The following is a 15,045-nucleotide window of genomic DNA, read 5'->3' on the forward strand; positions in this document are numbered from 1 at the left end:
GAAGGGCATGGGCGTGACCCCCCCCCCCATCGCAGAGAGGCATGGGGGGGCAGAGAGGAAGGACGAGGGAGCAACGATCATCACAGACCTCTCCTTGCACCCCGCATCTGTGTCTTCAGAAAAAGGCAGCGGCAACATAACGTTACGAAAGCCCAAAGCCCCCGAGGAGTGGTCTCACGCACGCCCAAAGTTCGGTTGAATTTTTTTGTTTTATTTCCCCTCCATTGGGTGCGGCATTCGCCTGCTTGCTGCCAACGAAGGTGGTGGTATCATCGCCTGGATTTGTTGCGGATCGACGGAGCCTTCATCAAGGAGTCCATGGAGCCAGCTGACAGGTGGAGCGCTTGCAAAGTGGCCCTCGCTGCGTTGCTGCTTCTCTGCGCAGTCGGCACTGGGACAGGTTTGTAAATCCGTGCTTGCCCTTCGCAGGTTCGTGTAAGGCAGTAAAAGGCAGGGACTTAATTACAGCCCCCTGACCCAGTGGTGGAATTCCACATTCTTTTAGCGTCTGCTGCTTACAGGGGCAGGCACTGTTGACGTACCACACAGTGTGGGGGAATAAAAGAAGCGAAGGATTTGAGACGCATCCCAGAACAGGAGTTGAATTCGCTAATTTTGAGATCGCGAGCCGCACTCCACCGTCGCCGCATGGCCCACGGCAGACGTGCGGGTGTTTGCGATCGCTCATTTAAGTTGCGTCCGTTCAATTTGTTGGCCCAACGGTGTGGAAGAGATGCAAAGGAAAGTCACCTGAAACGACAGCACTGATTCTGTTATAGGGACTGAATGTTGTTGGTTGTGTGACGAGCGGTGGATGCCCTGTCTGCTGCCTGAGAGCTGTGACACAAAAAAACCCCACAAGTATCTGAAGAATCTAAAACCGTTTTGTTCATCATGCATGACAAGAATGTACCTGGTATTTTGGCCAAGCGGAGGGAAAAGTACAGTAGGTGTCGTCCTTCCATGATGTGGTTGCAAACGCAGCAGTACTTTTTGTGATTTTGTGAGAAAAACACTTATCAGTGGCCACCACGATTGACAGCAAGCAACTACTTTTAATTATTATTACCTGAGATATGTTAAATTTCGATTTAAAGCTTTCATGACTGCAGGGATTCATCTTCTTGGTTCTTTCGGTAAAGTCACGTAGAAGGGAAGTAATAAAATAATAAAAATAAAACATAATAAAATAAAATAATTCTCACGACGTTTCGGCTACAACGCAAGCAGCCGTCTTCAGCTGAAGACGGCTGCTATTTTATTATGTTTTATTTTTATTATTTTATTACTTCCCTTCTACGTGACTTTACCGAAAGAACCAAGAAGCTGAGATATGTTATTATGCCATTCATAAAGTTAACAAGGGGGCCATTGTGATACGATTATATATTTCTCTCTGAAAAAATGTGTCATTCTATAGCCAAAATTCCACACATTGTACGCACTGCCAAATACGGGAATCATCTTTACTCTTTGGTTCTTTCGGTAAAGTCACGTAAGGTAGAAAAATAAAACAAAATAATAATAAAATATCACGACGTTTCGATCGCAACACAAGCGGTCGTCCTGAGTCCTGAGGACGACCGCTTGTGTTGCGATCGAAACGTCGTGATATATTATTTTTATTTTTCTTCTTGGTTCTTTCGGTAAAGTCACGTAGAAGGGAAATAATAAAATAATAAAAATAAAACATAATAAAATAATTTTCACGACGTTTCGGCCACAACGCAAGCAGCCGTCCTCAGGTCGTCCGACAGACCTGTTCTTCACCTGAGGATGTCTGCAGTCACGAAAGCTTTAAATCGAAAAATTGTTTTATTTTGTTTAATTTTTCTACCTACGTGACTTTACCGAAAGAACCAAAGAGTATGGATTCTTGCAGTCACGAAAGCTTCAAATCAAGGGAGTAATCTTTGTTTTCGTTGCGGATAACCTGGTTGTGTTTGCTTTACATCTGCAATGGTGGTGCTGCTGCAAGGCTCGAACAATGTCTGCGTCAGTGGCCACGCGCACCTGTGTCGAGAATGCCTCCTGCTGCATCCGGACTGTGCATGGTGCGCAATGAAGGTACGTGTGTGCACGTGCGTTCGTTCTGCTTCTCCGCGTACCATCGAGTCTTAATACAATGCTATCATTGTGTGGACGAGTTTCGGTGTGGAAAAACATCACCGCAAAGAGGAATGGGGCTGGAAAATGTGTAGTCAATTTCTTCATTCGGCACCCTACTAAAATGCGTAGGCAAATATGATCGCAGTCAAGATGGCCTGGTAACAATACAACTTTCATACCACCACTGTCCAAAACTACGGGAAGAAAATGGCCCCGTCCTTTTTACCATGAGGACCAAAATATAAATTGTCTCCAAGTTGTACAGCTCATCATGGAAAAAGAAGGTTCTGAGGATGTCTCATCACCAAGTTCTTCCTTCCAATATGAGGAAGCTACTGGAGCTGATGCACTTTTAAATCTAGATTGAAAATTTATTTCTTTAGAACTTATTTTTGTGTTTAGTTTGTTGTCCTTCCCCCTACTACGGTGCGAAATAAGTTCAAGATACGAACAGACATGCAATGGATTGTTGCAACACAAGGACAAGAGAGATGATGACGACTCGGGGAGGATATCATTCAAGAGTGGATAGACCAATAGATCATAATTGATGACGATTATAACATTTAAACTCAACTGTATCTCAAGCAAGTCCCATACTACAATTCTTGGTGGCCCGCAGGGCTTCATTTGTCATTGAATATTTTCCTTGGCCACCAACCCCCAATCCCTGACCTCTCTTCCGGCCCCACCCTCCGTCACCGAGGAAATGTTTTCTGGAGCTCGGCCCCAGAATCAGAATCAGAAAGGGTTTTATTCACCATGAAAGTTCGCACAGACAAGTAATTTACTTTGGCCGGAAGGTGCATACATTCAACATTTAGAAATCTTAAATCTTGAATAAGTGGTTTACAAGTCTTACTAATACTAAGGAGCTAAAGTATGTAAAAATTGAATAAAAGAAAATCTAAAATATACAATAGCTATAATATACAATATAAAATTACAAAAATGCAAATAGGGTAACATAGTGCAAATATGGCAGGGTGTCATTGTGCAGATATTGTGTTAAAATCAGTTTGAGCATTAAAGTCAGTTTGAGTCAGTTTGAGCCCCTGGCCTTTTGAAGAGGCCAGCAGCGGATGGGAAGAAACTGTTTTTGTGGCGTGAGGTTTTGGTCCTGAGGGACCGCAGCCTTCTGCCGGAGGGGAGTAGCTGAAACAGAGAGTGTCCAGGGTGGGAGGAGTCGGCCACAATCTTCCTCACTCGCCTCAGGGTCCTCGAGGTGTACAGGTCCTCGAGGGTAGGCAGATTGCAGCCAATCACCTTCCCAGACAGCTCTAGCTGAAATTACACCCCTTGTTGCACAGTTTTGCTGTCAACTTTGATGCGGGGCATTTTTTTCCAACGATATCTGGTCCCCAGGAGTACCCGAGTGGGAACTCGCGGTGCGACCTGCTGGCCAACCTGGTGGAGAACGGATGCCCACAGGAGTCCTTGGAGAAGTCCTCTAGCCACGTGCGTGTGGAGCAGAGCAATCCACTCAGCGACACGGGATCAGGTTCAGCCAAGCAAATCACGCAGCTCACGCCACAGAAAATCACCCTCACCATGATGACAGGTGAGAAGCCTTATCTTGTACACGAGTCCTAACCCTGCCTTGTGACATCTCTAACTTGTTTTTGGTACCCAAATGCATTCATGAGGATTGAGAAAGTGTCTGCACGTATACATACAGACTGAGCAACATCCCGACACTTTGGGTCATTAACATCGCCTTAAACCCGAAAGGCCGAAAGAAATATATATACAGTAGTCATAAAACATTTCAGGCATTAGTCATTCTTCGAAACAGGAAGACAGGGCAGATAAAACAGATAAAACAGTGAGGCTCGTAGATGTAAACACTCTTTTATAATGTGGTCACTTCAAAAGTTCATGTAGTTTTGCTCGTGACTGGTAGATGAACACTTTTATATTACCAGATATTAGATGTAGCAAAAACAACTTTTTTTTTTTTAATAAAAAAAAACGTGTGCGTGGTAATGCACCGATGACGACTCTGCTGTGCAATTGAATCTGTGCCCTATGTCCGAGCAGGCGCTCCAGCCAAATTCCAACTCAAAGTTCGTCAGGTGGAGGACTACCCAGTGGACCTCTACTACCTCATGGACCTCTCCATGTCGATGCGCGATGACCTGGACACCATCCGCAACCTGGGCACCGACCTCTCTCGAGAAATGGCCAAGCTGACGAGCAACTTCCGCTTGGGCTTCGGCTCCTTCATCGACAAGCCTGTGTCACCATTTGTCCAAATGTTCACAGACCCCGAGTACGCCAAAAACCCCTGCCAATTGTAAGTGTTGAATTCACACGTTGTTTATTGAGCGCTGTGTCAATTGGTGTAATACTGTAATGGTTCACACCCACATCCCACACATGCCGCCAGGGCCGTTTGATCGTTACCAATCAGGGTCACAACGCATTGTGGTGATTTTCACAGCCTTTAGTTGCTCCGGTGATCCCGTGAAGCCGTTACATGCAACACGTGAATTTAAGAACATCGATTCTTATGCATGTGATTCAGGGCATGCATCATAAGCTTGAACAATCATCGTAAATTAACAGGTCGATGCATCATTGCATCCTCGCAGTAAACCATTCGGTACTATACTTTAAAGTTTAGTTTAGGACGATGTGTTTTGGTGATGCGTTCTCGATAATAAACTGCATGTCACTTGTACTTTGCTCATTTTTGTTGCGAGAACAGGCCGCTCGCCGTTTACACTTAAGAGAGCGACTGATGACACACAACCATGTCACTGTGACCCACGACGTGTCTGATTTCTGACCTCATTGCATAAAAGCAGACTACTGCTCTACTCTTACCGACCACAAACATCCGTTTAATACTCACGTCAATATCCGTTGAAGCACAGTGAATAAGCAATGACTCTCATATGCGGTCCGGGAATTCCACACCTTACAGTTATCTCAAACATATACCTCTTAGGTTTGAGCCAATTTTAAAGCATAGCATAGCAACCACACTTGAATTAACGTTATGCTACTTTCGTTTATTATTATTATTATCCTTCAATTGCTATGTTTACATTTTCTTGCAGTGTTGTATTTCAGTATTTTTTCCACGCTTGTGATGGTGCACGCCCAATGGTATCAGACTCCCACACAGAAATGAGAGCTGTGCACTCTTTTACAGCCGCACCAAGCCACCCTTCAGCTGCCCATCGACATATGGGTACCACCATGTGCTCCCACTCACCAACGAAGTCAACAAGTTTAACGAGGAGGTGCAGAAGCAGGAGGTGTCCCCCAACAGGGATGCCCCGGAGGGTGGCATGGATGCCATTTTGCAGGCTACGGTCTGCAAGGTGAGGGATGCCAGCAATTTGCCCATGACTGCCATCGGTTCGGAATAACACAATGCTTTTGATGTCAGACAGCAAAATGTGACATAATTGTACTTTAATAAATGTCTTCGGTGAAGTACGTGATTGAGTTTTTGGTGGGCTGTATTTCAAACCTTTAGAGTTTGAAGGCGGCTTCTAAATTGTTTCAGCAGCAGTATTATTAAGGTGACGTTATTGGCCTTGGGATCTAAAGGCTTTCGTGATGTGGGCGTCCCAAGGACTTGAGAGCATGGTGCAATGCAGACAATCATCTTCCATACAACTGCGTAGGTTTTTGCGGTTGTGCTACACACCTATCCGGCATGTTTCCAGTTTTTTATTGCGTGTTGTTTGTCAAGATTTCCAACGTTCCCCTTCACATTCTGCGAGCTTCTTCAGTAAAATGTCAGGCATGACGCCGAACAGCATGCGGTAACAGCCCGAAAACACATCAGATAACCAACAGCCACATCGGATAGCCAACTAAGAAAGTCTTGCAGTTTGCCACTTTTTCAAGCTGCTGCGCATACAGTTATGTTCTTCGCCATGACAGGAACAAATCGGTTGGCGGAGGGAGGCCTCCCACCTGCTGGTGTTTACCACAGATGACCATTCCCACTTCGCTCTGGACGGTCGGCTGGCTGGAATCGTCCAGCCCAGCGATGGACTCTGCCATCTGGACTCGAGCAATGTCTACGTAATGACGGACTCTATGGTCAGTGTTGCGAGTAAATATAACCGAAGGCGAGCGTCAACGGAAATATTTGGAGTGTTGTGCACTGCATCCATTGCATGCCTATTTCTTTAGCAGAATACTATCTTGGGGAATGTGTCCTTTCGTTACAATAAACAGCCACGCTTAATTAAAGACAGGTTTTCGCTCAGAGATAATATTGTCAGCTATTATTATTATTATTAATGTTTCATTCATGCTTATGATTTCCTTTAGTGCCTCTTATCTCCATGGCTAAACTATAATAATTGCATTTTGTTATGCACTTAGAAGATTTATTTTATTGCTAGTTATGAATTTTAATTGAAATATAAATGCATGCTGTGCATTGTATATGCATTGGGTAGTCACCAAGCATTGTTACACTGATATTACTCGTATTAAAAGCAGCAAAAATCATTCACTTTTCCTTTCGGGTGCAAGCAATTGTATAAACGGTGATCAAATCTTCTCATTTGGATGTAACAATAATGGAGATGCTTGTATGTAATGTTAATATAGTCTAACATATTTACATTTTCCCTGGAGGCTGCCTTAACAAATTATATTTAATGTCCACAGGATTACCCATCAATTGCCTTGGTTAGTGAGAAGCTGTCAGAAAACAACATCAACCTGATTTTTGCCGTGACCAAGGAATTTAAAGAGATTTACACGGTGAGTTTCCATGTCACTAGAGTTACATTATTAATTACATTGGCTATTACTCCCACCATGGTATACATCCACAGTACACGACATGTAAATATAAAACTTACATATGCATGCCATTACATAACATTATCAACATGCTAATGAATTTCTTACCAAACAGAACATGTAAATATAAAACTTACATATGCATGTCATTACATAACATTATCAACATACTAATGACTTTCTTACCCAACAGAACTACACTGACTTGATCCCAGGAACAACGGTGGAGGTTTTGACAGCCAACTCCAACAACATCATTCAGCTGATCGTCAGTTCGTACAAAGTACGTGTTCCAGGTATCACGCATGCAATTTTTCAATGCAAAGTGATTTACAATTTTTCTCCAAGCGCGTGGTGCTTGCTGATGAGACAAGTGTTCCATTGCCAGAGCCTGCGCTCCAAGGTGGAGCTAGAGGTGTGGGATCAACCAGAGGAGCTGTCGGTCTCCTTCTCCTCAATCTGCCAGGATGGAAACCCCCAGCCGGGACAGAAGAAGTGCACTGACCTCAACGTGGGGGACACGGTACAATCCCAATAAACAGGCGACTTTGGGCCAAAGTTGGCACGTAGTTGCAAATGTTGGCCCAACTTTCCATATTTACCAGGATGGCAATACTGCGTTGCCTTCTCCACTGCGCGACAAATTGGCCCCTTTCTGTGTATTAATAAGGTGGCTCTGCTGGCTGTGATATGCTGATACATACAGTTGCATTTCTATATTCCCATCTGAAATTTTAATCATATTCTGGAAAAGTATTTGAATGTATTTGATAAATCGTGAAAAAAAAAATGTTCATTTGAAACAGTCCATTGCCAATTTTCAGAAAATTTCATTTGCAAGGCTGACCTGGGTCACCACAATGAGTGTAGATTGTGAGCTCCAACTAAAATATCAGTTAATCTCATTGCCCTCCCAACTCTCCACTCCACACAAGAGGCCATTGCTAAATGCATCCTCTGACTATATATCTGATAAAGTGTACAGCTAATTGTGAATTTGGTGTTGTATATGTAATAATAAACATAAAACTCAAGCAACAGTATGTAACATCATAACCACCTCCCCCACCCCCTGCTGCTCCCAAGCAGTCGTGATGTAAACATCCCCTCCTCCTCTGATTCAGAAACTTGAGATGCAGTCGCACTTAGATGATTTATACATTCAAATTGCACGATATTGTAAAACAGGTCAATATTCAGGATGTCAGCTTTAAATATTCTGCCACAACGGTCGCATTTTGTCCCGCGTGTTGCTGACCGAAGGTGAGCTTCGATATCACAGTGGAGGCACGCGGATGCCCGTCGCAGCCGGTGGAGAGGACGCTGAAGATAAAGCCCGTGGGTTTCAAAGACGCTCTGGAAGTTCGCGTGCTGCTGAGCTGCGGCTGCGCGTGTGAGAAAAGCGCGACGTCCAACAGCACGGAGTGCAATGAGCAAGGGAAGTCCGAGTGCGGCGTGTGCCTCTGCCAGGAGGGCCGCTTGGGCTCCACGTGCGAGTGCAGCGCAGAAGGGCCCGTGGACGGCTCGAGCGGTGGCAGCGCGAACGCAACCGGGGGTGACAGCGGCCTCCTCTTGTGTGGCCCCTTGCTGCCAAACCAGCCCGTGTGCGGAGGCCGTGGAGAATGCGTGTGCGGCGTTTGCGTTTGCTACACGAGCGAGTACGGGAAGATTTACGGCAAGCAGTGCGAATGCGACAGTTTCTCTTGCGGACGCCACCGAGATCAGCTTTGTGGAGGTAATCCATAAAAACTAATGCTGCTTTATGTTGTGCAAGCACAGCGAGTTTCAGTCTTGAACCAGGACAAAACTCAATTACGTATCACATTCGACATGCAGATATGAGCTTCAAGGTGGGGTGTAAAATACATACGTGCGTGACAATTTCAGGCATGTGAGAGTGTACAATGCTCGCAAGCCACTAAAGGCACAGTTTTATAACGGCAGGAAGAATTCACCTCCTAAAGCATTCCTTAGTCTTACTCTTTTTCCTGAGTATTACTGATTCGTTAAAATATTACTCATTAAATGTTGTCCACATCTGGATATAGAAATAATATCAAAATCCCCAACTTTCCAAATCCTTATAAAACCATAGTAAAATCATAATATGTACTTGAAAAAAAAATGTAACAGAAACCATTCATATCAATCTGTACCGCATGCTGTACCGCATGCTGTACCGCATGCTGTACCGCCTGTTGTTCGGCATGTTGTTCGGCATGCTGTACCACATGCTGTACCGCATGCTGTACCGCATGCTGTACCGCATGCTGTACCGCATGTTGTTCGGCATGATGTTTTATGCTTTTCTACTGATAAAAGTCCCAGCACGTGGAACAAAACGTCGGACATCATGTCGATGAACGTGCGATACAGTACAAACGCGAATACCCTACGGGGTGACATCATCCTCTAGGCCATGGGGACTGCAACTGTGGTGAGTGCCGCTGCCACGTGGACTGGTCGGGCGACCTCTGCAACTGCACGACGCGCATGGACACGTGCGAGTCGTCGGACGGGCTCCTGTGCAGCGGACGCGGCGACTGCACGTGCGGACGCTGCGTGTGCACCACGGCCGGCAGCTCAGGCGACACGTGCGAGCGCTGCCTCACCTGCACCGACGTGTGCACGACCCGCAGGTACGGGCGCGAGCCACGGGTGAGAGGCCCACAGCTGTCGGTGCCGCGGGTGTCGACCCCCGATGCCGCGGGTCACGAAAGAGACACTGCGTCCACTGCACAATCGCGGCTGTCCACTGTGTCACCCCGTTGAAATGAACACAAACGCTGATAGTGCTACAGAATTACAATGGTGATACTGCAGGTGTCAGAATAAATCAGTTTGGCTTTTTTTTTAAATGCACTGCAGATGCAGTCAGTAAAAAAAAAATTTGAAATGATCACCACACTGAAGTTGATTAGTTTATTGATTAATCTCCTTAATACATAATTTTTCCCTTTTATTTTGTGTTATGTTGCTTTGCCCCGGTTAGGAAACAGACTTCATGAGGTTCAAGAAAATGTTTACAATAATCCTGCTACTTGTTGATATATTCTACCTTTGCTTTGGCAGGCCATGTGTGGAGTGCAAGATCTACAAAGTTGGAAAGTATGCAAATGAGACGGACTGCTTCAAATTCTGCAAGATTCCCATCACGTCAGTCGACACTCTGGGTATGATGGCGATAGTCTACTGGCTCTGTCAGCAGACAGTTTTGAGAGCGTGCACACTTGATACTTCAACCAGTCTTTCGGCAGAATACTGCTTGGCCATGTTAATTTCAATACTATCCTTTAACTGGATTATGTTGTTGGTTTTGTTTACAGGCAACGACAGTTCAGCTATATCGTGCAGCTACAAGGATGAAAATGACTGCGACGTACAATTCACCTACATGGAAGACACCTTTGGAAAGTCATCCATTGCCGTCTTAAACCATTTAGGTACAGCAAGACGGAAATATACAGAGTATAAAAATGCCACACTTCCTGGCACAATTACATTATCAGAAAAGTCACCACTTATTTACAATTGACCACAGTATAAACTTAAAATAGTCCATCATTATCATCGGCCATGATCATTCTACTGCTGGATTATGGTGTTCCCAAGCCATTGCCATCTCTCGCAGTCTTGCAATGCAACCTGCACGTGAGCCGATGTCATTGCTCCATCTCCACGGTAGACGTCATCGCGGATGTGTTCCCTCTTTTTCATGACACTGCGTCAATACTCTTGAGCACCGGCCATCATCCCTTCAGTGACGTGTCCTCCTCCGTGTCTCTTCTTTACGGTCAATATGAACCCTCGATCTTACATTTGGTCTCTCATCAGTGTATTCGTCTTCCTGTCTCCCAGTATGCCCATCTATAAATTTTGTGTTATTGTCAGCTTTTGTACAGTTTTTTTGCTCAATCTCCTTTTCTGATCCATGTATCATAGCAGGAAATATACACTGATAGACCCTGTTCTTCTTTAGGCTTGGTAAATAAAAACTAGTCTCAAAACCACTTACGTTAACAGACTGTTCAACAACACAATACATTCTCTTAATAGAATCTGGATGCAGATATGATGTTGATGCATGATTTCACTTGGGTATGAAATCATATTTAGTAACATAAATATCTGTTACGTTGCAGGACCATGAGATTTGAGGAGGGAGGCCTTCAACCAGCATCATGGCTGATGATTTTGATGATGCTATAAACATCATACAATACAGAGACATGATTATTGATCCAAGAATTCCAACGTTTAGACACACTGGAGAAGCTCTTGGATCTTTATATGTTACCGAATAAAATGTACTCCCTACCATCTGCTCGCATGCCAAGGAATTATTGGCATGTGAGATTACTGTACCGTCACTTTTGTACATAAACATTGTGTTTATTACGTTTGAAAGAATGGAAAAAACAATGTAAAAGTAATAATAGATGATAACCCCTATTACAGTTCGAGGTCTAACTTAATATAAAATGTCCAAATCACTCCATGCCAATTGACCTTGTTCCCCGCAGAAAAGTCACAGGAAACGTTTGTCATCCAATGCACACATCAGTCCCGGTGAATTCGTTTTCCCAGAGTTCATAGTTGTGATACTTGTCCTGGGAAATCTGGAAGACTTAGGGGTGAATTAAAAGTCCTGAGCTTTTGTTCAGTTGCATGCAGTTCTCCCCCCAGTCTGGCACTGTGAGACAAATATTCTTCTCCAGTTAGTATGTATGTTGAACTTCTTTCACACCGTACGTAGCCAACCGTGCTAATCGGAGGTGTGGTATGATCGCCATGTGCATTGCCTCTGCGTAGTGTGTCCCGCGGGGCCCAACATGCTGGCGGTTATTCTGGGGGTGACCGCCGGCATCCTGCTGATCGGGCTGGCCATGCTGCTTATCTGGAAGTTGCTCATCAGCATGCATGACCGTCGCGAGTTTGCGCGCTTCGAGGAGGAGAAGCTGCACGCGCGCTGGGACTCGGTACGTGTCGCCTGTGCCCTCGAGTCGTGCGGCTCCCTCAAGTCGCCCTGGCCAACAACATTTATTAAATGGCTGATTTTGCTAAATTTGCAAACTGTGCTCTGTTATTATGATGAGACTTATCAGGACCATAACTAGTTTTATCGTGAATTCCACACAAATCTGCCACACAAATCTAAATGTTGCAAACATTTAACTTTTAAAACAAATTTAGAAAACTATTGAAACGACTATATTTAGGTTGTGCGGCAGTGCGGCAGTGGTGTAGTGGTTCGCGCACCGCCATATTAACCTGGTGACCTGAGTTTGATTCCCAGCTACAGCGAACATCAGAGGCGAGTATTATTAAGTAATAAATCTTACAACTACAATTCCTTATAGAGGCAACATATACTAAATAACTGATTACTAATCTATTATATAATTACAATACCCCCCCCCCCCGCCTTTGATCTCTGCACCTGATGGGTTCAGTGATGACGTCGTCTTGCTCTATTTAAGACCGGAAGCAGGTGGATTGCTTCACTATTCTGGCAAATCGCCCGATGATGCTGGATGTAATTACCAGCGAAACATCGTATTCAAATTGTAAATGGTGTGGATTTGCTCTCCAACACACCGGTGGGCTGAAGTAGTAAGTAATCGGCGCGTTGTTTACGTGACAAATCTTACTGACTGTCGGCTTGGAGAGGGTTACGACATATTTATACTTACGAGATCTAACCCAAAAACCTTTAGTAAGAATAATATTGGCCGTGAACGTCTTCGTATTAAACTGACTGGTGGGACTATGCCCTAAAGAAGGAGGTGTCGGCCAATCAGTTTAAAAGACAATGCATAAACGTTCAAAGCATGTTTGTTTGCATGTTCACCACAAGTATGTGTGGTTAATGCAGACTTGATTCCTTGCGAAATGTTTCTATTTGGTGTTTGAACATCTTAACACCTGTTTTATTGCCAGAAAGGGTATAACCTATTCTTATTTTATTCATACTTCTTATAATTATCATTATTAAATCGTAATTATACTGCCTCTACAATACAAGTCCACAATTGTGTAAAACAGCACTTCTATGTGCAATAGTTTTTTATATTAACTTCTTGTTTTCATTTTGAAGAAATCATTTGAGATTAGAGTCTAACAAATGCTGAACAAACTCTCGTTATATGTGCTGTTTTTTAAAACAACTAACATATTATTGTCTGGACTCTCAGGGACAAAACCCGCTGTACAAGAACACCGTCACAACATTCAAGAACGTGGCATACAAGGGGACGAGCGCAGAATGAGGAATTTCAATACAGAAAAATAACGGCAACAATTTTTTCTTTTATTTTAACAACGAATTCACCGGTTCCCATTGTGATGGTCAGGATTTAATTGACATACAAATTCATGTTTTGTGCAAGCTGGACAAGGTGTATTTTTTAAGTGCTGTAGTCTGGGTAATTTTCTCTAAATTCAATTATGTCATGGTATTAAAGCAGCTAATACATGACCACAACGTGAAATACTGTACCATATTCCTATGCATGAGTAATGTATTATTTTGGAAGTTACAAAACAGCAGCTAAATCTCCCGAGGCAAATAATGCATAGTCCGTCCTAGTCTATTGTGTTATTATTCATGAAAATGTCACCTGTAATCTCTTTAAAAGAGCACCATGGTGCCGAAAGAGCCCCTTTTACACAAGCAGTTTTATTCCCTTTAGACCCAACATTGAAGTACAATAGAAATGTAATGGGGTACTGAGAAAGCCAGTCGGCTTAAAGTGAACGTGCTGTATTGCCATTTCACACAAAAAGATGTTCATATATAAACTGTAATTCTCATGCCCCACTCCAGATGTTCACAATAAGTGCTGTGAAAATATTGGTATGCACTCAGCCATAAATCAATCACCGCAATTCACCATTCCAATAGTATGGTGCACATGGAGTGTGAGAATAGCGCTGCCTTTCGCCATCACTCAAACATTCATGCCTTCCACACACGGGAGCTGATAACAGGCCTGCTCACTGCTTTAGACTCTCCTTTCCATCACCATCCCCTTTGTGAGCTGAGCAGAGATGTTTTTTTTTCTGTTATTGAGTCCAATGTCAGTTACATCACTGTGCACATGTACGGGAACAAAATGCCTCGCTTTTGCCAATATATTTGAACTTAAATGAGCAGGATATGCAACTTTAATTTTCGATTTTTTAATGAAATTCTGATATGTTTAACAATATTATGTTGCTGTACATGCATAAGGTACGGAATTTTCAAAATGCAGAATTGCAGATGCTTGTGCTGAGCCATTTTATACCTTAAATGTTATCCACAGTATAAATCCTGTAATAAAATGCAGTCCAGTTAGCCTGCATGCTCTTTCAATTCGACTTTTCCTGGTCATAATCATTGTTAGCCTTGAGATATGCACTGCTGGATGAAGGCCTCCCCACATCAGAACCATCGCTCATCATCTTGTAGACATATAATCCATCTTGCCCTGCACATCGGCTGATCTCATCGCTCGTTCTCTATAACAGTTGTCTTCTTGGGCATGTCTCCTCTGGCTGTCATTCCCGTCACCAGTCTCATCCAGCTAGGCATAATGGCATTTGATATTCAATTGTTTTTTTTTCTCTTATAGAATTTAGTTGATTGAATATTTGTGGTCCATGGTACGAACCCCATAGGAAAACAAATATGTTCTTATTTGTTTTCCTATGGTCTACATGAACACATTATATGCGTGTGATAGGAGGCTAATGGATTTGTTATTCTTCAAATCAGTTTTGTCTCCCTTTTAAAAAATGTTGCGCTATTTAATTTGTATAATTTCCCCCCAATGTATTCCAATTGTATTATCTGCATCATGTCATGGAAGAATGACTCAAGAGGGAAATCTCACAGAGCAGTGCGCACTGCGTATCGAGTCAGCCCCACTCCAACCTTTCTCGGAGTGAAGCTGGACCATATGCTAACCTTCCACGACCACCTGAAAAATGTAGCTGCCAAGACGAAAACAAGGCTAAACCTGGTCCAGAAACTGGCAAGTACAAGCTGGGCAGCATCAGCACCAGCACTATAGACATCAACAATGTCCCGTGTGTACCCTGTAGCCCAGTACTGTGCACCAGTGTGGACCAGAAGTAGTTCCGCTCGACTTGTTGATGTCCAACTGAACA

At 43.7% G+C, this 15,045-nt stretch overlaps 1 protein-coding gene across 1 annotated transcript; it reads left to right on the top strand.

Moving 5' to 3' along the window:
• LOC144728059 (integrin beta-3-like) lies at positions 1–14,248 on the top strand. Its single transcript, XM_078607326.1, has 15 exons — positions 1–400; positions 1,979–2,067; positions 3,475–3,670; positions 4,150–4,405; positions 5,270–5,441; positions 6,013–6,174; positions 6,754–6,849; positions 7,085–7,174; positions 7,280–7,414; positions 8,155–8,626; positions 9,308–9,530; positions 9,964–10,064; positions 10,218–10,334; positions 11,704–11,870; positions 13,086–14,248. The coding sequence occupies exons 1-15, from the start codon at positions 319–321 to the stop codon at positions 13,158–13,160; spliced, it is 2,433 nt and encodes an 810-aa protein (XP_078463452.1). The 5' UTR covers positions 1–318; the 3' UTR covers positions 13,161–14,248.
• Positions 14,249–15,045: the final 797 nt, after the last annotated feature.

This window comes from Lampetra planeri, chromosome 2 (assembly GCF_965212315.1).
Source record: "Lampetra planeri chromosome 2, kcLamPlan1.2.h2, whole genome shotgun sequence".
Taxonomy (NCBI): domain Eukaryota; kingdom Metazoa; phylum Chordata; class Hyperoartia; order Petromyzontiformes; family Petromyzontidae; genus Lampetra; species Lampetra planeri.